At 38.1% G+C, this 27946-nt stretch overlaps 2 protein-coding genes across 3 annotated transcripts; both read left to right on the top strand.

The window, feature by feature from the left end:
- Window positions 1-345: 345 nt before the first annotated feature.
- On the top strand, window positions 346-11138 carry lingo4b (leucine rich repeat and Ig domain containing 4b). Of its 2 annotated transcripts, none has more exons than XM_043260788.1 (3): window positions 346-683; window positions 7006-7124; window positions 8140-11138. In XM_043260788.1, exon 3 carries the CDS (start codon window positions 8152-8154, stop codon window positions 9964-9966), a length of 1815 nt encoding a protein of 604 aa, XP_043116723.1. In that variant the 5' UTR covers window positions 346-683; window positions 7006-7124; window positions 8140-8151; the 3' UTR covers window positions 9967-11138. The 2 variants fall into 2 exon arrangements, with proteins under 2 accessions (XP_043116723.1, XP_043116724.1); XM_043260789.1 differs by lacking the exon at window positions 346-683 and adding an exon at window positions 5521-5695.
- Window positions 11139-14465: 3327 nt separating this feature from the next.
- Window positions 14466-27472, top strand: si:ch211-113g11.6 (uncharacterized protein LOC559008 homolog). Its single transcript, XM_043260787.1, has 14 exons — window positions 14466-14741; window positions 17282-17421; window positions 17776-17838; window positions 18493-18588; window positions 19368-19464; window positions 20026-20133; window positions 20805-20944; window positions 21029-21204; window positions 21971-22079; window positions 22250-22451; window positions 22883-22998; window positions 23212-23384; window positions 23477-23532; window positions 24408-27472. Exons 1-14 carry the CDS (start codon window positions 14663-14665, stop codon window positions 24752-24754), a joined length of 1902 nt encoding a protein of 633 aa, XP_043116722.1. The 5' UTR covers window positions 14466-14662; the 3' UTR covers window positions 24755-27472.
- Window positions 27473-27946: the final 474 nt, after the last annotated feature.

Below are 27946 nucleotides of genomic sequence, written 5' to 3'. Positions count from 1 at the left end.
GCGACAACATTTTACCTTAAATTATTTTTTTTTAATGTATCTAAGTTTTGAATAGGCTACTGTCACCTTTACATACAATGCATTTAAAACCAGTTCGCCACAAAAAAAGTTGCATTTAGTTTAACACCGCGAGCCTTCGCATCGTGCAAATGGACTGAAGCAAACATGTGTCCTATGAGATGTTTTCTACCATCTACAAGCCACGAGTCTCACTCAGGCAACCATCTGCTGTTTTACCTAAATCCGGAGATTTGGCCAAGCCGCGCAAATATCTGTCATTCTCTCAGAGTGCCCTCACGAGGTGTTATCCTTCATCAGCTCTGCCGAACAGACCAGTAAACACCGATCTGCTCTCTAAAACCGCTGGGGTTCGGATGTTCACTCGTACCGAAACGGGCAGGTGGGAGCTGGAAGTTAGAGGAGCGTCAGCGCGGAGAACAGCCAGCCTAAATTAAGCTTACAATTATCCTACAAGACCCTGGAGGGATGTGTCGTAGACAGAAGGAATTAATGAAGGAGCAAAGCGATTAAAAACATTCGGGTCTTGTCTCAAGACATGCTCGTCGTCTTTCTGAGCACGATGTTAGAGGACATCGTGCAGAAGTGAGGATCTGCGAACCGAGATGGACAGAGACTTGGGGAGCTATGATATCGCTGCCATGCAGATATCGTAAGGGAAGCGGGTGAGTTCCGCTTTGTGTGTGTGTGTGTGTGTGTGTTTTTTTGCGATAGTTTATGCAGACTATATTTAAAACTATGTTTGCTTGGAGTTTTTCAGGGTTACGACTAATTTGGAAGTAACTCATTTTGTCACATTCAAACATGGATGCCAAACATTTGTTTTATATTCAATTATTTCAATCTAAAAACAAAAAAACAAAAACACAATAAAGTTGACGGCTTTTCATATACAGTTGTAATCAAATCATTTTATTTACGTTGTTTTCCAAGGTAGACGTGATATTGTAGAAGACGTGTTAACGTTTGAATGATTTTTTTAAATGGATTTGCCCTTGTTTCTTTTATAAACTTAAAAAAAGAAATATGCTTGCAATCGTTTGCCTACAAATAGCAGCTAGTTTGTGCTGGAACAGGAAAGCATTGGTTTAACCAGATAGTTAGATAAATGGATGGATTTATTGACTATTGATTGACAGAGCATGGATTAGACTTACTGACTTTAGCTAGATAGATAGATAGATAGATAGATAGATAGATAGATAGATAGATAGATAGATAGATTAAAAAAAGAATAAGTAGATGACAGACTAATTAGTTGGTTCATTTATTAACTTTAATTGATTAACTGATAAAGCATTGTTCACTAACTCATAAACAGATAGACAGACAGACAGACAGATAGATAGATAGATAGATAGATAGATAGATAGATAGATAGATAGATAGATCTGTTGCATTGTTTTCTTAAAGCCCACATGACAGGTCCAGATCAGTCCTGTGAAGCACATAACTTATGTGATAGCTTTTCGTTTAGGAGTCAAATATACAACTAAAAATAGTAGCCGGGACCCCAGTGGTCAGCTCAAACTGTGCGGACCAGGTGTGTTGTGCTTTCTGTCTCAGGTCGCATGGACACTGAGGCTTTTGAGATGCATGGCAGTCATAGATGGCTTAATTAGCACTAATCAACTGTGCAAGTTCTTTCTAATGAGATTTCAAACAGCATCCCGCACCGCCAATGATGTGCTGCACGGCAAATTCCCGTCGCGCCCCGCGTGAGCCAGCACTAAAGGAGCGCAAGCTTTGGGGCCGGTCCAGATGAGCACTTTAATCAGAAGAGTTGTAATGCACAGCAGGGCCTGATTTATCACCGGTTGATGGGGCGGAGTGGTAAAAGCACTTACTTGATCACTGGTTTGTTTTGCTTGGTCACTCGACATTCTCATCACGCCCTCATATGTAACGGCATGTGATTTATGAGGTCTGCCGATATGAGGTCGTTTTGGAGCAGGGTTTAATATCACCGAACAGGTGCAGATGCCCTGTTTTGACCAGTTTTGCCATTTTAATAAACCACAGCAGGACTAAATTTGCGATTTGGGGCCCCGATAAGTCTGCCTCACATTGTGAGCATCATCCTGATTCTTTGTGTAATCCTGCTGCCCTAAAACAGACCTATTTAGGACTGCTTAAACACTGAACTATCCAGGGCACCATATGACCCTGCTAATGGGTGTCCTGTATTACAACGCGCAGCCAGATGCAGAGGTCTCACTGGTGAAATTTCCCAATAGACCAGACCTATCTTTTAACTAAGCAATAGCTATTTTTCCTGTAAGGACGTCTCAGTTGTGAGCTGGATCTGTGACCCTGGATGGGAGGCAATCTGTCAGCGTGACTGGGTTGCAACCTCAATTGATGGATTAAAATCTATGGACGTCTAATACATACGTGGGTGAAACAGACTCTCAGCTTTTCACAGATGACATATGAGCCTAAACCACATTCATATGTGTGACCTCTTCGAAATCACACTAAAATCAATGGACGCAGACTTGATTTATTCTCTCTTCTTCAAGACAAGTACATCACTGGAATGAAATCTGAATCGGGGCCTTCACAGTCCCACCAGCATGTTTACTGAATTGCAGATGCTTTTGCTGCTGCATGTTTCACATGTTTATTTTATACGGAGTATATGCAAATGTTCGTCATCCAAAATGGCTAAAATTAACAATGAACTTGAGCACATGTACAGTGACCCAGTTACATTAATGCATTCAGTTTAGCCTGAGGTCACCTTACTTGAATGTCCTTGAAAAGTTCTGTTGAAGTTTGTTTAAAACACTGGTACTCGTATGTGTGCTGCCTTCTGGCAGGCAGTAGGAACATGTGAGAGGAACTCAGGTTCATTTTTTTTCCCACACATATTTTCCTATTGTATTATGTTTGATTCTCTTTGGGGTACACAATGTACATGCACTGACTAAAGTGACCAGCACAAAGCTGAATTATCATAATCTGTCCTTCAGACTGTTGTGATCTAAACCCAGCATGACCTCTCTCAGCTGCTCCACATTATTAATGAAAAAACAAAGAAGCATGAACATTCATATTTGTTTGTTAGAGTAAAACAGGCATTTTAGATACTTTTCTGTGAGCAGTACCTAAAGCGATTATGTGTCTATAATTTAGTTTTATTTCTGCTTTCTTGCACAAAACTAAATAATGTTCATGCAACTGCAGCAGATTTAATAGATTTAGCATTAGATCACATGCTCACCAGTGGATACTCTGCAGTGAATGGGTGCCGTCAGAATGAGAGATAAAAACATCATAATAATTCACAAATAATCCACATTACCTGGTCCATCAATTAATGTCTCGTCTTGTATAAGAGGTGTGTGCTTATAATGAAAAAACCCATCATAATATTGCTTTCTCCAGTAAAAAAAGTTCAGATCAAACACTGTAAGTAAAAACAGTTCAAAACAGATATGTTGGTAGATTTTGATGTGAGAGAACAATAGGGGAAGGCACTTCTTTACTGTAGAAAGCATTATCATGGATCATGGATTTGTCAGTTTTTAGAAAATGTTAAGTTTTGAGTAACTGTTTCTTTAAGACAATAATTATGATGTTATGGCTGGTAACAGATAGATGTCCAGTATTAAAATCCAATACTGTTGTCTAAATAAATAAATGATAAAAAAATACATTTTAAATACTTCAAGTGAATTTAGGACAAAAATGATAATGCATAATGATACATTTTGTCACATTATCTTCTTCTCACAGTCATTTAGACTAAAGCAGCAAAATCAGTCACTCATCTCTTAGACTGTAAATGCTTGTCTATATGGTAGACAAGCAGGCAAACAACAGAGATGCCTTTAAACTCCATCCTTATGGCTTTCAGCAAAAGGCGGATTACAGAAGGATGAGTAGAAGTGTCTTGTAAATTCACTGTGGGCTTGAAATACAAACACTTTGAGGAAGCATCTGTGGTTTGTGCATCCAAGTGTGAACCTCACCTTCTCTGTTATATTTATTTTTCCGTTCCCCGGGCAAGCTCGAAGGGAACAAATACTCCATGTCCAGAAGATCTGTCATCATCTCCCATTGCTAAACAACACCTGTTTCAGAAAGCTTTTAATACTTGCGTTCATTCACATGGCTGCATTCTGTGGCGGGGGTGGAGGGCCAGGAGCCATAAACAGCCTCTTTCTCACTGAGTTGCAATTGTTGCTGTGAAGAATTGATGTGAGGAATTCTAATTGGAGATTGAAGAGCAGCTCTGGGCAGTTTTCACCCGGCTGGGACCAGAATAGCACAGGCTCCGAGAGACAGGTGAAGTACATTCCCTGGATGCACTTAGGGGTTAGAGATCGCACTAAATATGCAGGTCAGAGACCTCTGATATTGTCACTGTAGAGTTCCTGCAAGTTCAGGCACGGTTAGTGTAAGATAAGCCAAAATAAGGATAAAAATAAAATCTCTTGTGGGTTTGGCTGGCATTTTGTGAATATCCTAATGTTAAATATTTATTTCAAAATGTCTGGATTTCCTCATCTGTTTGCTTGGCACGTTCCCTCTCCTGACCTTTTCGCACAAAAATACACAGTTAAAACTCAATAGAACTTCTTTTGGCATGGTTGTAAGCCCATTTGCACGGCTGGAGTCAGTGAAGTGCAAATTGGAGTCAGACTGCAGAGGCTTTAAGTGTTGTGGTTTTCTAATGGAGTCAGGGGAACAGCTACAGCAGCAGAGGAAAGGTTTTGCTCCCCTGTTTATAGTACCTGGCAAAGGTCCATGTCATTTACTGTAACCTAATGAAGCCTGCCTGACTCTGATGAGTTTTGATTGTTGACATGAAAGTATGAAAGTCAGGCCCAATATGAGAAAACAACACAATGTGTGTGTGTGTGTGTGTGTGTTTAGCTTATTGAAGGCTGGCTAACTGTGATGACATTGCATCAGATCGACAAGGGCACACTCAATGTTTGGCGGAGTGTTGTTTGTTAGATAAGAGCATTGCCAAAGCTGGTATGTAGACAGTCGGGGTAGCCGATTATGCAAAAGTTTTACTAAGAGGCATCTTCTTAAGAGTTTGGGCCACAAATGTTTTATTTGACAGAGTTAATGAACAAAAAAGTTACATATAAATAAATATATATATATATATATAATTGTAAACAATTTTGACATCAAATCACTTAAACTGCATTTCTTTTTGCTTTCATTAAAGATGAGCTTAGCTGTCAGACAGTGTGAAAATGTTATAGGCAGGAGACAGAAAATGACTTTCAACACCTCCATGTTCAGATCTCGTACACCTGCTGCACCGTGTCTTTCACAAGTCGACAGAGAGGGATTCGCACCTTTAATTTGTGTAAGCCAGGCTCTATGCTGTGTAGAAAACCAATATGGTGTCAAAACAGCCAAGCCAGGATTGACTCTCTCTCTCTCCTTTCGCTAGATACAGCATTATGAGTCAGCTTATTTGGCCAGTATAAGGCCTTTGTGTAGAGACAGGGGACGACACTGGATTCGGGGAAACAAGTCAACCTCATTTTAAGTGGTTTCAGCAGGAACAAGTTCAAAATAGAAGCTTTGTGTGTAAACAGGAGATGTGAGAAACCCAGACCCATGTGAATAGGCTATAAAAAGCAAGCAAGCAGTGGGAGAGGTGTAATGCAGGACTGCATTAATTGAGATCATTTGTCACGACAAGGTAGGAGTTTATACCCATTTTGTTTCATTCATTATAGGACTACTGGAAAGTTTACAAATTCATTGTAAACTTATGATTCATGAAGTAATGTAACTTAAGTATTACAAAACAGGTGTTAATGTGATAATTTAGAGATGAATTTTCTCATTTTAAAAAAGTGTTTTCACATGGTTTGCGGTTTTTGTTTTATCCTGATGTTTGTTATCACTGCTACTTTCTAATATTTTATTTAAAGCTTAGTTTTGTTCTTAATTTAACTTTTTATTTGTCACCATTACTGAGGTTTATGTGTGAAGTGTTTACCTATAATAATAAATTAAAGCAAAAAATCTTTATGATGCAGAATGTTCTCTTAATAAGCAGACTTTTAGAGGCGAGCCATAAATAAAAACTGTGTGAGATAATGATAAATGAACGATTACTGTGCTGCTCATCGACTTCAGCAGATGCATGAGACATTTAGCATTCAGTGAACAAACACATAAATAAACTAAATTACAGAAGACGCTTGTTGAAAGAATAAATCTCAATCTCAGATCCCAGTCCATTGCATTGCAAGCTCAGTGCAAGTTGTGTAAGGTTATATTGCTGTAATAGTTACGTTTTAGATGCAGTTTTACTCTTAATTCAATGCATGTATGTTCAGATCTTACTCTCGATTCAGTTTGAGTATGCTGAATTAATTTATATGCAAATCAGTTTTTCCATACATACATAATTTTTATTCTCACAATTCATTTTTTTTTTCAGTTGCAAAAATGTCAGAAATGTATATAGTCACAAATACCCTTTTATATTTCATATTCTTTGGTGGAAACGATTCCATGCACATATTATTTAGCAGTCCAGTGTTCTGTTCTGTTTAATGTCATTTGGCACAGCTCTATCCATTAAACTAAATGTCTGTTCATGCTGGGTGGGTAATTCCTAATTTGTGTCCAGGCCTGGGCACCTGTACCCTGTGACATGAGGTTAAGCTGGACTATAGTGAAAGTGCCCTGCACACCTGTCATCTCACATCAGACGCTTTAGAGCAGTAGAAAGGGAAAAAAGCGTGTTGCTGTGCAGCTGTCACATGGCCTGCCATTTTTATTTACCTAATGATGGTGCTTTCAAATGACAGTCTCACACCCAAACAGGTATAAAGCATTCCACTGTTGCACTTAATCAGAACTGAATGAAAAACTGTTTTACAACTTCAGCTGTGTCTGGATCAGTCGGTCTGTCTAAAAGCAGAGCATTGTTAGTACAATCATCATAACACAGTATCAATCATTTTTTGCTGATTCTTCTCTTTTCTCTGGTTTCAGGTTTTTTGGAGTGTGACGTCTAAATGTGACTAAATGCTTCTTCAACAACCTCTGAGCCCAACATAGATACCAACCTGAAAACATCTGGTTATGAGAACTGGCACCACAAACGTCCCTTGGTAAGTGGTCCCTTGGTGAAATAGACATAAAAAAATTGTTATGGGGAAAGCAAGTAAGCTTGTCTTCTGATTTGGTTATTTCACATCTATAGCTCTAGAAAATACTTTTTGTATTTGTAGATTAATGCCTAGTATTGCTTAGTAGTTTCATTTTGATTGGTCAAGATGCCTTTGGGTTAATGGCAACACACTGATTTTTTTTGTCCATGTCTATTAATGTATTCAAAAATACATAATTGGAAATGCATTTCATACATAAAATGACTTAAAGTGACCTCTTCTATGAGAAACATTTTATTTTCTTAATGTGCATTAATGTTTTGGAGGAAATACACGGAAAAACAATGCACCCACATGTACTGTAGATTGTGAATTAAAATTATTTTACGAAGATTACATTTCTAATAACTTTCCTGTTGAAAAAAAGAGCACATGCTGGTTAGGTATGCTTTAAGGCCGGCAGCTGGTTTGAGCTGATTTTAACTGGTCCTTATTTGGTCATGACCAAGTTTAAAGTTATGATCTGGTCTTGTGCAGAAGCTAGTGACTAGCTTATACCAGCTCACGAATAGCTGCCATGCTCATACCTAACCAACATATGCAGCATATATTTTTTTCAACAGGGTTTACTTTTAATTTTTGTAAATGTTTCCTCATATTTGACACATCACTGACCGTTTGGTTACACTTTATTTTGATAGTCTACTTTAGACATTTTGGTAACTATAAGTAACTTTGCAATTACATGTCAACTAATTCTTGTTATTTTGTAACTACATGTATATTTACTCTCAGAGTAGACTTTCAGGTTAGGTTTAGGGGTAGCAGTTGACATATTTGCACAGTTTCTCATAGTATGTTGTATGTTGTGTACAAAAATAAAGTGTTAAAAGATATTAAGCAGTCTTTTAATACCCTAATGACTGCTGATTGACATGTTGTTGCAAAGTTACTTACTATTAGTAGAATGTCTTCAAAAAAAAAAAGTATTATCTTTTTTTTCTTCTTTTTGCAGGAAGGAGGTAAGATGTTCATGGATCTGTGTGGCCGGCGGGGCGCATGGACAGTCCTGTTGTTGTGGTGCATAAATCTATCAGTTGCAGACCTCACCTGCCCGCAGAAATGCACATGTTACCCTGACACTTTGGAGGTCAACTGCTCCTCAAGACACCTAACGAGTGTGCCTGAGGGCTTACCAAACTATGGCAAACGCTTAGATCTTTCAAGAAACCAGCTGAAAACGCTGGCCAGGCGTCAGTTCTCCAGCCTGTCAAAGCTGGAGGACCTGGACCTAAGTGAGAACATAATCTCTATGATCGAGGTGGAAACATTTCAGGGGCTGAAGAACCTGAGATACTTGAGGATTAAGAACAACCGGCTCAAGATCCTCCCAGTTGGAGTCTTTTCTGGTCTCTCCAACCTTCGACGTCTGGATATCAGTGAGAATGAGATCCTGGTTTTTCTGGATTACACATTTCGGGACATGATTAATCTACAGCAGCTTGATGCAGGAGAAAATGACCTGGTGTTTATCTCGCAACGGGCATTTGTTGGGCTTCAGGCGCTGAAGGAGATGAATGTGGACCGCAGCAATTTAACCTCCATCCCCACCGAGGCTCTGTCGCAACTTCAGAGCTTGACCAAGCTACGTCTGCGTAAGTTGACCATAAGCGTCCTGCCCAACAATGCCTTCCGCCGACTGCACCAGCTGCGTACCTTGCAGATCCTCCACTGGCCTTCTCTTGAGACGCTAAATAGCAACAGCTTGGTAGGCCTCAACCTTACCACCCTAATATTAAGCAGCTGCAACCTCAGCGCTGTACCTTATGCTGCGCTGCGTCCACTCACCTACCTGCAGTACCTTGACTTGTCCTACAACCCCATCACCTCCATACAGGGCAACCTTCTTGGGGAGATTCTGCGGCTCCAAGAGTTACACCTAGTTGGTGGGAACCTACTGCGTATTGAGCCGGGTGCCTTCAGGGGTCTGGTCCACCTTCGTCTGCTCAATGTGTCCTCGAATCGTCTGTCCACAATAGAAGAAAGCGTCTTCCACTCTGTAGGGAATTTGCAGACCCTGAGGCTGGACAGAAACCCATTGGCTTGCGACTGTAGGTTACTCTGGGTCATGCGAAGGCGGCGGCGCCTGGATTTCGATGGCCGCCAACCTACCTGCTCGCCTCTAAATCAGCACAAGAAGGCATTTCGTGACTTTTCAGAGGCTGATCTCCCGGTTATATTTACTTGCAGACAAGCGCAGATTCTAAATCGGCAGCAGCAGGATGTGAGTGTAGTGGAGGGCATGAGTGTACGGTTTGACTGCAAAGCAGACGGCTATCCATCACCTTCTATTATTTGGCTGTCAGCCCAGCAGACTGCACTTAGCTCTGTCGGGAGAGTACGAGTGCTTGCTAATGGGAGCTTGGAGGTGCGTTACACCCAAGTACAGGACAGTGGAACATATCTATGTACTGCATTTAATGCAGCAGGCAACGACAGCATCTCCGTGAGTCTGCAAGTGGAGGGGCTTCCACAAAACCGCACAGCGTCATATTTCTCAGACGAGGGGTGGATGGAAACTTCATTACCCCCTTCTACCAACTCCTCCGCACGGGTGTCAAGTCCTTACCCATTTGATGCGAAAACCCTCATCATTGCTACCACCATGGGATTTCTCTCTTTCCTCAGCTCTGTGGCGATCTGTTTTGTGTTTATGTTCTTCTGGAGTCAGAGCAAAGGTCAGATTAAACACACTGCCACTATAGACTTTGTGCCACGATCTTCCATGGGTGGAGGTGGAGATGGTGGGGACACTGGGAGATTCACAATGAAGCTGATTTGAGCTGGAATAGAGAATTCATGGTCACGGTTACAATTAGTTGAGCCTTTAAAGCTGTAGTAACTCTTATAGTGGAGCAACTGCTCATTCATAATGCAGCTTGCCAACACAACAAGGTACAAAGCCTTATAATAACACAACAAGTCTGATTGACAACAATGTAAATAGGTATAGTAACTCAACTTTAATTAGTAATAATAATAATAATAATCTCATTTATATTTTGTAGGCCTGATGACATTAATGTAAGTAGGTTTAATAACTTAACTCTTTATTATAATTACATTTTAGTGGAGAATTAAGATATATCTAATCAATAATTAATTCTGTAAAATTGCTAAGCAATGCCAAAGTCGAACAATAATAGAAGAATAAATACTTTTATTGTCCAATAGCTATAATTAAAAAAATATTATATATGTGTGTGTGCGTGTGTGTAGTGGAATAATATTCCACTAATAAATAATTAAATAACTGTTGGATATTATTGTGGTGTGCCCTTGATATGGTGTGTTATTGCTTGATTTTTTTAGGCTCACAGCTCTTAGTATAATGAATAAAATCTCTTCCTTTGAGAGGGTTCTGGTACAGTTAGCCTTTAGAGATGTTCATTTCACTGCCAAATTAAACCAGAGCAGGCCACACAATGATGCATCTGACAACTGTTAGAATGCAGTTTAGATATTGTAACTTTTTGTTGCACAAATGTATAACCCATAGAACTATGTATGTTGCTATAGAAGTCTTAACAGCCTATAAATGTCTATTGTAGTTTGTAGCATTACAACAGAAAATAAGTAAACTAATATGTTTTTAAAAAGTGAAGGATTTTAAATGGATACGTTAATGACAGAAATGCGTTATTGTATTATATATTGTGTGTGGTTTTATTGTACATTACAGCCGTTATTCTTATAGGTTGCTGTAAAATGACAAACATTTGGCAGGGTCATTCAAATATGTCTTTTGTGATTTTTTTTTAACAACATCAAGTGAAATGGCTATGCACAAATGTCATGACCACACATGGTTATTTACCTAAGATGCTTTGCAACTTATGTAATGTATATAAGTTATATTTCCACATTTTAATGTTTTTGCTAATGCATTTGTAAGTTATCATGTTTTGCATTGGATTATTAAAGACTATGCAAGTCTGCTTGTTCAGAAAACGATCTCATCTTGCTATCTTTACTCCATAGTGTTCCATTTTAAACCTCCTCATTAAAAATTCAAGTTCATTTCTAGGTAAAAATTAATTTCTGAAAGTCTGAACAACTTGCGGGGAGGTTCATTAATACAGCTGACAGCGGTAATTTTAAATGGCATTGTGATCACCTCTTTGTTACTCTGTGTATGCAGTATAAAATAATCCAGATGTAAGCTCCATCTGTTTCATCAATGCAGCACCTATAACCTTGAGTGCCTGCAGTTTTTCTTTAGCTCATTTGATCGTGGAGGATAAATGACATGAGATGTTACGGCGGTGTCAGGAGAGAGAGAAATCTGCATAATTATCTGCATCAGTCACTGTCTTGTTTGTTAAACAGAGAAGTAATTTTCCCCTGTTGATTCTCATCTGATTACCTACGATTTAGGTTTGATATTAAAGTATTTACGCCGTTTTTTCCGTGTAATAACAAAGTGAAATTGATCTGTGAGGGGTATGTTTTATTACGCTGATGACAGATTATTGTCTGAGCGTACAGGAAAGGACGGGGGACTCACAGTGATGTTTTAGGCAGGCCGTTGATTTGTTGGACAGACAGTTCTCAAGCTTTAACTGGATTCTGCAGGGAGAGAGAGAGAGAGACAGAGTAAGTCAGAGCAAATCATTTCTGCTGCTGCCCAGAATAACCCAGAAAAAAAAGATAATAATCACGTGTATGACCAGTGGTTTAAACCCTTTAGGATTACCTCTAGATGTCTCAATCTGTTATATAGGTCTGTCTGGCTACAGATGTGCTCAGCCCACAAACAGAATCTTGTACTAAAATCAAATTAAAAAATGCTTCTTATTCTCCAAAAATGTATTACAATTTAACTTAAAATTGTATTTTAAGTTAAAGTAACAGTTAAAATAATACTTTTTTTATTAAGATATACAATACAATATCAAACTATTTTTGTAACTATTATAACAGAAAAACATTTAGCACATTTTTAGATTTTTTTTTCTTTTTTTACTAATTACTTTGTAGTTATTTATGAAATGTATTAGGCATTTCTGAGTGAAAATAATTTTTACACTATGTTTATTATTTACTAATGCATTTGTGCGGTCAACATGATCCTATAGTCAAACTGTAAAGTGTGATTACAGTGTTTTCAGATCTCCCTTTTATAGACTGTTATAGAAATGTGAGGGACTATGTGGCCTACCAAAAGTATATGGATCTCACGCCTTTTAGCCACTAGGTGGAGCAAAAGAGGGACCCATAAATCAGATGATGGCCTGTACCTTTGAAAGGCTGCACAATTTAAAAGCTTTAAAACTGAAATATATCAGTTTACATATGCTATATCATTTGAAACTACTTATGATAAAGGTTGTTTTTTGATGCTCAGTCTAACACTGAATGAGAAAGAAGAAAAGGTCAGTGCCTCTTCAGGCCCGCTCTTCCGCTGATGCATTGGTTTACTGTATCTGAGCTTCAGGAGTATTGATGAGTTTGATGAATAGGACAATAACTTGGGCAAGACGCAGAGCGAGCTGATCCTAAATGCTGATTCTGTCAAAAATCTGAGTATTGGCAAGACCTGACAAAGCAAAATGTACAGCACACCAGGGTAGACATTTTTTCCCATATTTATTTACTGTATGATCTAAATGTACATACATATATATTACGTACATACATAATTAAATACAAAATTGAGACAAAATTATCCTCGAAACTGTTTTGACTGAATTAATTAGACAAATGGGGATATTAAAAATTATCAAATTAAAAACAGCACAGGCATTCATTCATATATACAGCGATAAATATGTATATATAGTTATACAATGTAGATACTAAAATCTTCTTTATTTCTCTACAAACTACAATAATCTACATTTAATAGCAGGGTGAAAAATTTTGGGTGATTTTAAGGTTAAAATACTAGGTCAGGCAGGGCCCACTTGGGCTTATAGGGGTACACTTTAACTTTTATCTCAACATACTTTCAGGATTATTTCAATTTATTTTTTACTGCTATGTATTACTGCAATCTCTAGAAGCATATAGGCAGAGATTGAACCAACTCTAGGGTAAAGCTAAAAATATCCTAATTTAATTTACTAACTGCACACATCATAAACCTGTTGTTTTAGGCAATGATATACTACAAACCACGTGATACTACAACCACCATTGTACATATTTCTCTTTATATCTGTCTTGTCTTGTTATCGTGTTGCACTGTAGAGTTTTTGTCACTAAAACAAATTCCTCGTATGTGCAAACATACCTGGCAATAAAGTGATTCTGATTCTGATATGGGTGTCATCTCATAAAATATTTATAATACAGCTGAATTTGTATGATCACAATTTAAGTTACTACTGCTTTAATTGCTACAGTAAAATTTAGTGAATTCAGTTAATTATAGCAGATAAATTATACAGGACTACAGAAATTAACAGAGCAAAGAACTTTCACGTTATCAAAGAACAGTACCATTATCGCTGACTTGAGTCTAGAGCATGTTTAAGGACGCTTAAAGAACTCCCTTCATAATGTCTACACTGTGAAATTAATTTCTTCATACATTCATCTGCACTCTGTGAGAGTGCGGAAATACTGTCAGCAAGACGCACACTGAGCAAAACTATGGTGCTTCAGCGATGGCTAATCTGGGATATTCTGATTGGCCAGTGCATTCATAAACTCAAAGGAACTGTGTGATTACTGCTTAAAACATAAAAAAAAAAAAAAAAACTTGAGCAGATCTAAAGTGAATGCTGCAATAAACACTTCCCCTTTTTATTTTTACTCATGACAGCCATGTAGAGTTTTTTTTTTTTGTTGTTGTCTGAGTGTACAGGAAAGGACAGAGACTCACAGTTCTGCAATTTACATATATTTACAGTTAGAAATTGCCAAAATATCTTCATTTACCATGATTTTCCATAATGTCCTATAATTTTGACAAAAAGGAAAACTATAATTTTGACCAATACAGTGTATTGCTGGCTAATGCTACAAACATAGTCGTGTTCCTTGTTTTGTGGTCAAGGGTAACAATTTGGGCAACATTTTTTGTACCCCAATTTTTTTTTTTTGAATCTACATTCCAAGTTTAGGGGTCCAGAGGAGGGCAGAGGGTCGATCTTGTCGACAGAACGCAACCTCTCACTCCAGCCGACAACGCATAACACTGTATCCTATACATCCCCCAAATGCATTACAGCGAAATACGTTATCCGCAACGCACCGCATGTAAACAAATAAAGGAAAAAGCGTTGAGCTTTTATCTCGAGATGTCAATCGGGGGGATCGCTGTTGTGAGCGCATGTCTGCTCGCTCCATTCTCTCTCTTTCAGAAAGTGTGACGTGAAGGCAATTAGCCCTCAGATTCTCAGAGAGGTCTGGTGAGGGACAGGCGGCGCCCGCTTATCACACGCGCACTCTTGCAAAACACCACCGGTCTTAATCTGAGACGAGACTTTTATTACCGTGGCGTCACTGCAATTAAAGCGTAGCGGAACGACATGAAGCTGCTCGCACTAACGACCCTTTTCTCAATGGTTTTGGCCGAAAACTCCCCCCGGCTGAAATTCACCGTGATGGGTAAGACTTTAATTTTCTTCGGTGCGATTGTTTCCATTTGCATATTAATTCTGTGGAGAGTTCTGGAATTTTCTCGTTCTTGGTCTCTCATGTTTATTCGCACTAAAGCAGAAATCGCTCGGCTTCTGTTCCCCCTTCGGGGAAATAAAAACCGCTGCGTAATAAGACTTCCGATTCGATTAGGACGTAAGAAACAGAAGAAGTCGGATCGCATTGTTAGTAGATGGAAGTAGGCCAAGATGGGGCACTGATTGCTTTACATTGCTGTTTTGAAAACAAAAACCGATTGAGTCTCGTATGCACGTCATGACTTCATTTTATGACGTATACGTGATATTAATCGTGGTTAGGAGTTTATAAGCCTATATATTAGAAAACTGTGAAAAAATACAGTTAAGTAGCCTACTGACAATGTGTACAAATTAAGCAGATTGCGATGAAGCCAGCGTCGTAAATAAACGTATCTAACCGAAGGTTCGTAGAAGGATGCTGTACTGTGTATCCATAGCAACATATCTTTAAGACGTGTCGGTATTGTATTTCAAAAGCGAGTAGTCCGCTTGGAATGTATGAGTAAACAAGCCCCTGAACCTTCCTGAGGGCGAGGGAATAAGTCATTTTCGGAAACGACAATTTGCTAAATAAACTCGTAAATGCATTGAATGACTTTGCTGATTCGGACGCCGTTTTCGTTCGGGATGCGCTGCAAGGGGGTTTGATTTAAGGGAATCATAGGACGCAATCTACAGAGCTGCAATGCAGGTGCGCGAGCTAACGGGAAGGATGGCACTGCAGCAACTGATGCATTTCCAAGACTCAGGGCACAACATGCGATGCGAGGAAAAAACACACTCGCAGAAGAGAATAGCCCATGGAAAATTCCACGAAACCTACCACTGTTATTTATTCAAAGCACGTTCGCATCCTTCTACGTCGATACACGGCCAACATGGGTCACGCGATTCACATTTATTTGAAAACATCGACATGTCTCACGGTCATCGCCGTCGGTGTCGCGTGATACTACAACCACCTGCGATTACATACACGAGAAAGCCACGAGAAAGACCGATGCGAGTCTCCGACGAGGACCTGACCGCCCACTTCAGCAAAACGACGCTTCCTCGAATCCTCAATTCAGCGCACGTCTTCCGAGAAGCCACGGAGGATGCGATGGCGAGACAAATAATCTCATAAACTAAAGTACCGTGCTATGGAAAACTACACCTTCGTATGCAAATAGGAACCGGATCAGACCGGTCTGCAGGCTTTTTCGACCTCGCCAGCCCCCGCTTCGAATAGCCAGTTATTGATTAAGATGAAATTTCTACCGGCGCAGACCGAGACAGACACCTGTTGCAACGTGCTAGTTTTATGAAACGATCGCAAATCTCCGCTATATAGAAGGCGGTGAAAATAATTGCTAGTTTTACATAGCCGTTACCCCTGACAACCACATTTGACCGTTTTCTTCATTTAGGTCAGATGAAAAACACCCACGAAAGTGGCTTAGGCATTTGAATTAATCATTTAGATCTCAAATGATTTCGCTCCAAAACCCGTTTCAGAGTGAAAATCAATCCTTTAAATAATACAGCGTGGTGTTTTACATGCATTTAGTAACTCCTACAATATGCAAAACGATTTACATAGAACAAGCTGAAAAGGAAAATTAACTGTTGTTAAAAGAATAGTTCACCCAAAATGTAGATGAATGTCTCTTCATCTGAACAGCTTTGGATAAATTTAGCTTTACTTCACTTGCTCACCAATGGATCTTTTGTAGTGAATGGGTGCCGATTAAGAATCCAGATAGCTGACATTAACCATAACATTCTGTAAAGTATAAACCATAATCCATATTTAATCCATAATATTGTTTTCTGTCTAGTCTGATTCAGGCTGAAATATGCACAGATGAAATGTAAACAGTCCAAAACAATTCTAAACAAAGATGTTGGTGGATTGTATTTAATGGAAACAAAGGTGGTGCACTTTTTCACTGCATGAAGCATTATTACGGATTATGGACAAGTATATCGCAAGAACCATCTTAATGATGATGACAAACATGCAACTTTTCAATTCACTGTAATAACTGATGGACTGGATTACTTGTAGATCACTGTGATGTTTTTAATCACCTCTCATCCTGGCGGCAACCAGGGGATCCATTGGTGAGCAAGTGATGTAATGCTACATTTTTCCAAATCTGTTCTGATGAAGTATCCAACTCATCTACATTTTTGCTTTTGCCTGTGGGTGAGTAAATGTCGGGGTGAACTATTTCTTCAAAGTATTGGTTGCGCAGCCTATTGTCTCAAAAATAAAAGATGCCATCCTAACTATGTCTAGTTGTATCTGATTGTTTGCATTTTGCGTAGTTCTTCCCTGTGACCCATTTTTGAATTGCAACCCGGCTGTTCGGAGCTACTATTTTCACAGTCACACATTATTTATTCATGCAGTATGCGAATACATACATTAAAAGACTGCCAGAAACATTTTTAGACACTGCATTTCTGTCAATTTCTCTATAGAGTCACCTCGGTTTCGCTTCATGAAACCAGAGAACTACACAACGGTTTACCACCAACAGGAAACTGATGTCCTGTACGTGGGGGGCCAAGGGGTCATCTATAAGCTCACCTTCAGTGATAAAGGAGTGCATGACACGCAGGTAGGGGGCTGACACAATAACCTGGAGCCAAAGTATATCTATCACTGCTCTAAATCCTGACCTAGATAGCTGGTACTCAGTAAGTAGCAAAAACGTGCTATTATTTATGGAGCAGAACAATGGTTTATAATGGAGGCTGTCTTGAAACGATTACTTGTGGATGCATAAAAGCAAGCATTTCTTGCCAAGGAGGGACAGTTACGGTTTCTTATCATTTTACTGTCACCATAACACTTTATGAGCTGTTCCTCACTGTAATTATAGAATACAGCTTTAACATGATGAGAACAATTTATCACTACATTATTATGTACGTAAGGCAGCATGAACAGTATGTTTTTGATGTGCTCACAGATCAATTCGTTAATGGATGAGAACGCAAAAGAGACGTGTGTCTCTAAATCACCAGAATGGAAGGTAAGAGGAACGATATTCTCAATCTCGCAATATTCAGCCAATTCAGACCTCAAGTTGCTGTGAGAATAGGATTATCTCAACTCATTTAAGACGAGTGATTCAGCGCACTCACAAATCTAACCACGAGTAGTGTCCAGTTATCCATTTCTCATAAACCTTCTGAGCGAATTAGACTCACCAGGTTTAGCCGGATTAGAATAAAAACAGAATTCTGAAACTGTAATCATAGCATTTGCGAACATGTTTCCCACACGCTCCTCATTATGCAAGATGGAGCCTGGCTGGATTCACTGCCCTGGTTCGACATATACAGAAATAGTCATCCATGATGAGCAGGTCATCACTCAAGAGTTGACTGAATGAGGCTATTTTTTAAGGGTAATGGCACAGACAGCCAACTGATGAGTGATGGGTTTCTTTAATTATCTAAATAAAGATGGTGGTTAGGAGTTGTTAAGTCAATCATTCTGAAAAAAAAAAAACTTGATTGACTTGATTATGGCCACAAAATCCAGTTTAGTATTGAAAAAAGTAAAAATGCCCACACTGGATGACACACTGTGTTTAGCAACTATATCTGTTTCTATAGTTTATAATATATGATGTCTATATGTTTCACATTGAAGCATATTGTGTTTTTTCATCTTTCTGTAGCAAGAGTGCGCTAATTTCATCACAGTAATCGAGAGAGTTGGCGATTCGTTCGTGGTGTGTGGGACACGAGCAGGTGCTCCTAAATGTTGGCTCCTGGTAAGATGCCTTACCTGCAATTTAATATATATGCAACTAACTGTCCTAAAGTAATATAAAACTCCATTTGTAAGCAAACTTACTAAAGTGGTTTATATTAAAAAGTGTCTTCCTTTGTTAGTGTCTATATTTGCATGTATGCATTTGGCAAAGCAAGTTAGATTGCATTTATTTAATCAATAATCTTGCTTTCCTCGAGAATCAAACCCTTGATTTTTGCCATTGCAATTGCACTGAGAAGCAGGAAGGCCAAATTATCTATAAGAACATGCATGCCACAACAGCTCAATGCAGACACTTCAAGTTCCTTTAATTACTCAAATTGTCGTGAAGACACTTATAAAATGTAACTTGTTTCAATCGCTTTAGCATTTTCGGGGGATTACAGGAAAGAGCAAAAGAATAATAAGACAAGTTTTCCCTTCCAGCTCAGCTGCTTTGGCAGAATTCAGGCTATTTATTTAACTGCTTCTGTATTATTGTGCACATTTTCATAACCTTAGTGTGTCTCTGCCGTGGGTGTGATTTATAACCCAACCATTTAATAGTTTCCCTAGGATGAAAACCAGACAGAACGGAACGCAATACAATAAAATACGAGTTTAACATCCTGAAATGTGGAACGCACATTTAGTATATGAATAAAATTATGGGAAAAAGTTTTCAGCATCTTTTCTGCTAAAAAGTGGCCTGATTTCTCCAAGTGCTGCAGTGCCTGTGCCGTTTTATAATGAAGAGGCTAAGAAGCAGTGAATAATCACATCATCTCTCTCACCCAGGTAAATGACAGTGCATTGACGGACATGCCGGAGGAAACAACAGCATCTAACATCTTGGCGCCTTTCCCTTCTCAGCGCTCCATCAGTCTGTCAGCAGGTAGAGAGAGAGGAGGGGAATGAAGAAAGGGAGAGAAAAGATATCGTGCAAGGAAGAAGAGAGAGAATGTCATTTGTTTTTAACTACTATGTTTTTAATTAGATTGTAATGCAGTTTTATGAATTTTATTTTACAACCGGATATAAATGATGTGCCTGAGAAAACAGAGATCAACAACAACTTCCAAAAAGAACAACAATTCCTATAGTACCATAAGACGGAGAGAGCTCTCTGCCTCCTCTTTAAAGTTCTAAATGTCAGGTATAAAATGGAGAATTTTATATGCCATGCGAGCTAAGCAGAGCTGAAAGGTCAACACTGATTCCGAAAGAAGTAGCATGTCGTAACAATGTCTCTAACTGTCAGTCAGTAGGAAGTCGAAGCAGCGCTGCCATGAAATTGCTTTGTGTGTGAGCTCACAGGCCTCTTTTTTAGTTTGAGCATCAAAGCATTGCAAACATTGCTAAATCTGAATCAAAGTTTAAGGGAGTCTTTGAGCTGACAGAACTGTAGTCACAGAGGTTTGGCTGATGGATATACTTATCTCTCTTCCTCATTTAGATGGGAATCTGTACTCTGCTCTGTCAGCGGTTGCAGGACAGACTGGCTCTATCCATCGCACATATGGCTCCAAAAAGCAGCTGAAGACAGAGAATAAATGGTTACTGAGTGAGTTGACAGTTGTTATCTAAACTGCATTAGCAAAGATTTTTTATGAAGGACTGAACTAATGGATTCACCTATGCTATGTCATCTTACTATTTAATCTGATAAAGTACAGTACTGTAAAACTGAGTTTGTTTGAAAATTCGGGAAAAAATATGTCAAATATTTCAATAGTGTATCAAAAGTTTCAAAATAAGTTACTCATGTTCACCAAGACTGGATTTATTTAATCAAAAACGGGAAAACATAATATTGTGAAATATTATATATTATATTATTATAATACTAGTTATTATTTTAATATATAATTTATTCTTGTGATGTCAAAGCTAACTTTTTTTATTTCTTTGAAGCATAATTTTTTAGTGATTATTTCAGTCTTTATTGTCACTTTGAGCATTCAGTGAATGAAAGGCTTTTGAATCGTCTTATGTCATTCATGATGAGTGAATGTGCATGAATGTTTTAAACACCAATAATGATGGCAGCACTACAGCGATTGCAGTTTTGATGAACTCAACTCACAAACGACAAATTCAATCTCTGCATATTAGATTGAACAGGAGAAGACATTTTAAAAATTTTAATAAATCTAATTTCAACCAAGGTGTAGGTTCCAAGACTAATGCAAGTTTCTTTTAAAATAATGCATTTGCTCTCACCATCTCCCTCAGATCCACAGTTTGCAGGAGCTGCTGTGATACCACACAAAGAGCAACTCAAGAATGAGATCTATTTCTTCTTCAGTGAGGTCAACATTACAGCCAGTCTAGATGAAGAGCCATACAGGGCTCGCATAGGACGAGTCTGCATGGTAACAATCTTTTATGCATTCTTGCTTCATATACTCTGCTGTGCGGGCTCTAGGTTTCTGATAACCTTTGCATCTATGGCTCAGGTTGATGAGGGAGGGCTTCAGAACATGCTGCTGAACTCTTTCACTACGTTTCTGAAGGCACGTGTGATGTGTGGAAAAGCTGGAACTCCTATACATTACAATAACTTCAAGCAGGCTTTTGTTCTGTCCTCTCATCAGCGCACTGGGTTGATATACGGCATCTTCTCCAATGCCTGGTAAGCAGATGTACAGTCTAAATGTGAGTAGGAAGACATGGGCTGCTGAAATAATGCCTCCAGCAAGACTACATTATACACCAAAAAAAATAATTCTGATAGATATTTACTCAAAGCCAATTGTGTTCACGTCAAGCTTATATTTTTAAGGTATATGCAAATATTGGTGCCATATCAGTAAATATTACATCTTTTATTGTTTTAATTTCTCAGTATTGGTTCGATTTTGGAAACTTAATGCATGCTAAGTGCACTCATTTTTTACTATATTTACATTCACAGGTAAACCTATTCATTAGCACATCACTGAATGAATATCCGTTTTTCATATTATTCATTAACACGTTGGGGATCTTGTTGCACTTGACACAACCAAATTTATATTTATTGTTTTATTTTATTATTTAATTGATTTAAGTATAGTAAAATGTTATTGGTCAAAACATTAAAAAATAACTGCATTAACCAGAACTGTAATGTATGTGCTTTGCTGCTGTACTTTTCTCATTACATTTATCTATACCCGATTAAAGCAATAATTCAATAACTAATGACAATTAGTCGAACATTTACTCACCCTCACGCCATCCAAAATATTTGTTTCTTTATCGAAACAGATTTGGAGAAATTCATTTAGCATTACATCACTTGCTCACCAGTGGATCCTGTTAAAAACAAATGCATCATTGCTTCTGGCCAAAATAGTCTGCAAACGTGGTCTTGTATTATTCCTTTAAGATCCATTTGCATATTTATCTTTCCACAGGAACACCACTGTAGTGTGTGCCTACTCCATTGAAGACATTGACCAAGCCTTTTCTACATCCAAGCTGAAGGGCTACAACTCGCCTTTGTCAATTCCCCGTCCTGGAGTGGTACAACACTGAAACATTAATTAGTCTAAATTAATAAATTAATTGCCAACTGAATATCATGTTGTTATACATGCAGTGTGATTACGTTCTGAACATTTATCAAATTATGTATCTACAAAGCAAAGGTGGCAGAGCCAAATTTTTAATTAGTCTGGTTCACCTTTATCCAGTGTGCTTTTAGGAATAACACTCAGGCTCATAACCAGAAGCTCCTGACCGTGATCAAGGATCACCCTGAGATCGAGGATATGATCATCCCGGTCGGCGAAGCTCCTCTAGACCTGGCAGTTCAAGACCACTTCACACATATCGTGGCTGACACGGTCCTTGCTGTCAATGATGAACATTACAGCATCATTTATCTGGGCACAGGTACTGTTCACTGCAGAAATAGCTCAAAAATAGTATATTGACAAACAAATAGCTGATTTTAAAATTCTATTGTATTTTGCCTGAATAAAAAAATATATAACAGGTCATACTAAAATCATTGCTTTAATTGTTTTAAAATTTAGGCATTACACTATTATTAATGCATAGTATCGTATAGTTTTACGATTGGTGTTATTAAATTAGTATTTTTAGTTATGTTAACATGTTACAGTAGATACGGCAAATGTAATCTAAATGTAAAAATAAAGGAAATAAGCAGCTCTATTAAATATCCACTAATATGTATTATATGGATATAATTATATTATATGGTGTTATACCAATAAATGAAAAAACATCTCTGCTGCTATCAAACAAATATTCAAATATGTGTCTTTTCCAATGCTGTTTTTCCTGTATCTCCTTTACAGAGAAGGGAAAGGTCCTGAAGGTGCTGCATGCCATAGAAGGAGCCTTTATCATAGCACAGTACTCTTTATTTCATGATGATAGTCCCGTCATCAACATGGCCATTGATTCTAAAAAGGTAAGAGGCCCACATTTTAAATAAGTTAATTCACTTTAAAACAGGCCAATTTTAGCCTGCAGTGGTAGGACATATTATTCCACTGCAATATATTTAGCTTTCAAATGACTATTTTTACTTTACAATCAGAAAGTAATTTAAAGGCTGTTCACATAGATATGTTTGATAGGAGCCAGATGGCACCTTTCACCTCTTTATTCTACTTTGTGCCAGGGTCATCTCTACATTGGCACAGAGCTTGAGGTGCAGCGCATCCCTCTCGCTGACTGCGGTCGCTACGGAGCCAGCTGCCAGGAATGCATCCTTTCACGAGATCCATATTGTGCGTGGGACGTGTCCAAGAAGAAATGTACTGCAATCCCACCAGACTACAACTTTAGCACTGGGTACATATGGGCTCACAAATATCCCAACGCAATAATGCATCGTTGTTTCCTTTTGCAGTACACTCATATTTTTATATTCTCCCTAAAATCAGAACCCTTGTTCAGACCCTTGACCACTCCAACGCCTCGGTCTGTGGCCATGTTACAGGTAGGCTGTTCAAAAGGACTTCCAAACGTGCCTTTTTTTGTTGTAGCTATGAAACATTTGAAACATTTCTTAACGGTTTCAGATTTTTTCATTCATTTATACCTATATATAGTAATTTCCTGTTGCTTGACATAAAAATATTGGTAACAGGCAAATGTTAATAGTGAGAATTGAACCTTAAAATAAAGTGTGACCAAAATATTTATTCTGGGATTTGCTGACCTAACAGCATTTAATGCAATTGAATATTCTTTTTGAAAAATCAGATTTACAGCTAACAATACACACCTAAAAGTAATAAAAGATAAATACACCTAGTAATAAAAAAATGAAATGAAGAGCAAGTGTTCTGTCTTCAGACACAAATAGTCATTTTATGTCTGCAGCAATAGCATTTAAAATAAATTGAAAATAATAATTTCAAATAAAGACTTTTACATTGTTGCAAAAAATGTACTGTTCTTTAAAACTTTTTTCATGTAAAAATGTACAAAATAACTCCTTAACAAATGAATAAAACAAAAATGCTACAAAAATGTGTTAAGCCCACATTAATAATAACAATAGTAATAATAATAATGATGAAAGAGTTTCTTGGGCATTAAATTTGGCATGTTAGAATTATTTCTGAATGATCATATGATGCTGTATGACTTCTGAAAATTCAGCTTTGACATCACAGGAATAAGTTTATATTAGAATATGTCATTTTAAAAAGTGTAAAAAAAAATCATAATGTTTCTGTTTTTACTGTATGTCTCAGTGAGCATAAGAGACTTATTTAAAAAAAAATCCCAAACTTTGTGTGTATATAAAATGAAAGTATTCTTATTCAAAATGACTTACTCACACTAAAAGATTATCCTGTTCTACAGCTCATAAAGCACGTAGCACCATCCCCAAACAGGTTTTAGTGGATAAAGATGGACCCATCCTGCTACTGTGCCCCGTGCGCTCCTATCATGCTACGTACCGCTGGGAGAAAGATAACTGCGTCAAGCAATATCCTTGCACCATCTCCGGCTCCTCCTGTGTGTTGGCGCCCACCCCTGACCTGCCTCTGAAGGAGGGGGTGTTCCGCTGCATGGTCGAGGAGAGCGGCCTGCAGCAGGAGGTGGTGTCCTACAAGCTGGTGTTCAACGGTGGGCCCCTCTCCACCTCGCTAGCCTCCACCCTGGGGTCGTCTCTGCTTCTGGCTGCTGCGGCACACTGGCTGCTGTAGATCCAATGAATCCCGGGGGCTCAAAAGGAAACAAGTTTAATACTAAGGTCAGCAGAGCATGAGTACCTAGGCCGGTCTGACTAAACTGCAGGGGAGCAGCTGGTCTCTGTATAAACTGTGTTTCTTGTTTCTTATTCAAAGCAATCACAAGTTTATTCTTTTCTTTAAAGGGCCGAGAAAATGCCTGAAATCGTATCATTTTGCAAAACGCTTTATCATACCAAACTTCAGTGTTATGTAAAACATTTACTTACGTAAGTGAACTATTTCATGCCATCAGCCTGAAAGCATTTAGACTTAAATACTGTATATTCAATATCTAATACATGAGATTTGTACTGCATAATACATTGCTTGCAAAATGTTAAGTGCCATCATTCAGATGTTTCAGACTGCTTTGCTAACTACACTCAGACATCCAGATCAGTTCTTGGTTAGTTTTCTTAGTAACACCACTTTTCAAAAAGGTTCAGTTGCATTAGTTAAGAATAGAGTATCATGAACTAACTATGAACAATTTACAGTATTCAGCAACCATGGTTAATTTATTATTATTGAATATTTAACATTTATTCATTGTCAATTCATGTTTCATCAACTTGACAGTCTGTACACCATATAAAGTAAACTTGAGATGCTAAAATGCATTAGTGTACGCAGAAATGAAATTTTTACTCACGCTGTTCATTTTTAGTTCATGTTACCTAATGATTTAACCAAATTGAACCTTATTTTAAAGTGTTACTCTTTTGTTGGTATGTAGAATTGCTACAGATGTGTTAGATGTGCGAGTACATGCTGAAACGTGAACATACTGTTATAAATCCTTCGACTTTTCCATTGTGTGCCATTAGGACAGTACTGAAGCCTTAAAACAAGGATGAGTCCCTTTAAAGCTGCAAGGGTCACATCCTAAGCACAACTTGCGAACTGAGCAGAACCCGCAGAATCTGCTGGCTTTGTCTTTCCATTGATTCATTCCGACCTGACGCAGAATGTTATTTCAGCACGATTTCAGGAGTACAAACAGCAGATTTGTTTGCGCCCGTTTGGCAAGTTTGAAATCCGAAATGTGAACTGAAAAACATGCAAAAACGAACACAGATTCGACCGCTTTTGCTCAGTGGCTACACAGGAAGAATAACCAGAATTTATAATATCCATATTTTACTCGGTTTATCTCAGTACATCACTGTGTTTAACAAACACGCATAAACACTCTTGCATTCTTGACGCAGTGTACTTTTCATGCTCATGAAATACATTTTGCAGACAATAAGCTTCAGTACATGTAACATGGAGTCGCATTTTGTAGTGGCAGTGTACAGAGGCTTAATTAATGCTGTTGTTTTAATTGTAATGCTCTGCATATGCTGTTTTTCACCATTGCTGCCTATGGGAATAGGAGTATTCCTGATGGATCTAAACAGTCATCCTGCACTAAAGTGCTCAGAGTGTAAATCTGTCAGCATTTTACTTCATAACATTTTCATTCGATCATGACTTCCTCCAATCAGACTTTAGGGCGGTTATCTTATACGCATTACAAAAAGGGACAATAAAAAAAAACGCTCATACAAGAACATTCTAATCACCATCTGCACCTCTAACACACACCCCACCACTATTTCTGTTTTTCTCTTTCTCTCTCTCTCAGAGCAACTGACCCCAAATGCCAATTTTGTCTTTAACCTTGTTCTTTCCTCACTACATTTTGGGAGCAGGACAATGGTGTTATGAACGAATTGATCACTAATAACCAGAAGTGCATTGTGTTTTCAGATGATGGATGTTGTGACTTTGTTTTTGTATATAGTCATATAGTTATGTCTTGTGTTGCTCTGTTTCTTGCTCTGTTGTTGACATAATCTGCCAATCCTAAACTAAAAGGAGACGTTTTTTTATTTTTTACTTCCGTTTGAATCTCTGGTTTAACGTTCGGGCTAACCTAAGTGTCATAAATGAAAGCCATGTAAATAGTGCAGGGACTGACTGCAATGTTGCTTTACACATTTAGTGCATTAGCTATTTATGCTAGTGTGTGCTAACCTTCTGTTTGCATGCATGCTGAATGCCACAGCACTGTCGCCCTTCTCTGTGTACTTGTACCTCTGTCTCTTGGCCTAATGTGCTACAGTGCACTAAATGAAGGAACGTTGTCGTGCCAAACCAACGCTGTGTCATTTTCGTCAAAGAGCTTTTCTAACTTTTCCACTGTGCTTCGAAGCCAAACATTTATCTTATGTGATAACACACATATAGCAGTTATCTAGATATAGACCGCCACATGTACACACTCTAAAATACTTCTGGCAGTGTAAGCGACACAGGGTCCTTCGATGTAGACGACACAAAGTAACAACTGTACAAAACTGTTACATGTTATGTTTTTAAATTAATTTTTTTACTCTGTAACTGGTGTTGCAAAGATAGTTTAAGGTCACTGTGTTTTTATTGTCTGTCTGTCATTTGCTATGCCCGAGACTTGTGGCAGGGAGTGTTTTCTCATGTAGGGGACGCTCAGCACGGTTTACTGCTCAAAAGCATCTTGCAGTTGTGTAAGCTTGCACTTAATAATTCATATTTATAACTGGTTACCCAAAGTCATAGCAATTTTTTTCTAAAGGGATTGAAGACATTGTAAAATACAGAAATATATAATTATACATTAAATGTTTCCCTGAAAATGTGCATTAAAATAAAAAACAATCTGCTGTATTTGTTTGGTTTGGTTTATTATTTTTTATTATAACAACTTTTCATTGTTTACATGTGCATGATGTGCAATTTGTGGTAAAATGTTGCTTTTGACATCAGTAGAATGACATTAGAGAACACGCAAAAACTGAGAAACAAAAAAAAAATGCACGAATTATATGTAAAAGCGTACATTAAAACATCAAATCAAACCAGCTGTAATATGGCACAAAACATTGCTAGACGATGTAGAAACACCTCAATTAGGGAATTTCCTTGGCAATATGCATTTGACATGTTGTCACATGTTAATTTAACAGATGTCTTTGGCAAAGGCAAATAGTTCACTTATTGTAGTGACTTCCCCGAGGGTGCACAGGGCAGCCAGATCTTTAAAGGAACAGTTCACCCAAAATTACATTTCAGCTACAATTTAATAAGGAATAGTTCAATGAAAAGTTACGTCTGTTACACATGCTTATATTTACATTTCTT

The sequence above is a fragment of the Puntigrus tetrazona genome, chromosome 16 (assembly GCF_018831695.1).
Source record: "Puntigrus tetrazona isolate hp1 chromosome 16, ASM1883169v1, whole genome shotgun sequence".
Taxonomy (NCBI): Eukaryota; Metazoa; Chordata; class Actinopteri; order Cypriniformes; family Cyprinidae; genus Puntigrus; species Puntigrus tetrazona.
The sequence above is the reverse complement of the archived record's forward strand: the minus strand, read 5'-3'. Positions and strand labels throughout refer to the sequence as shown.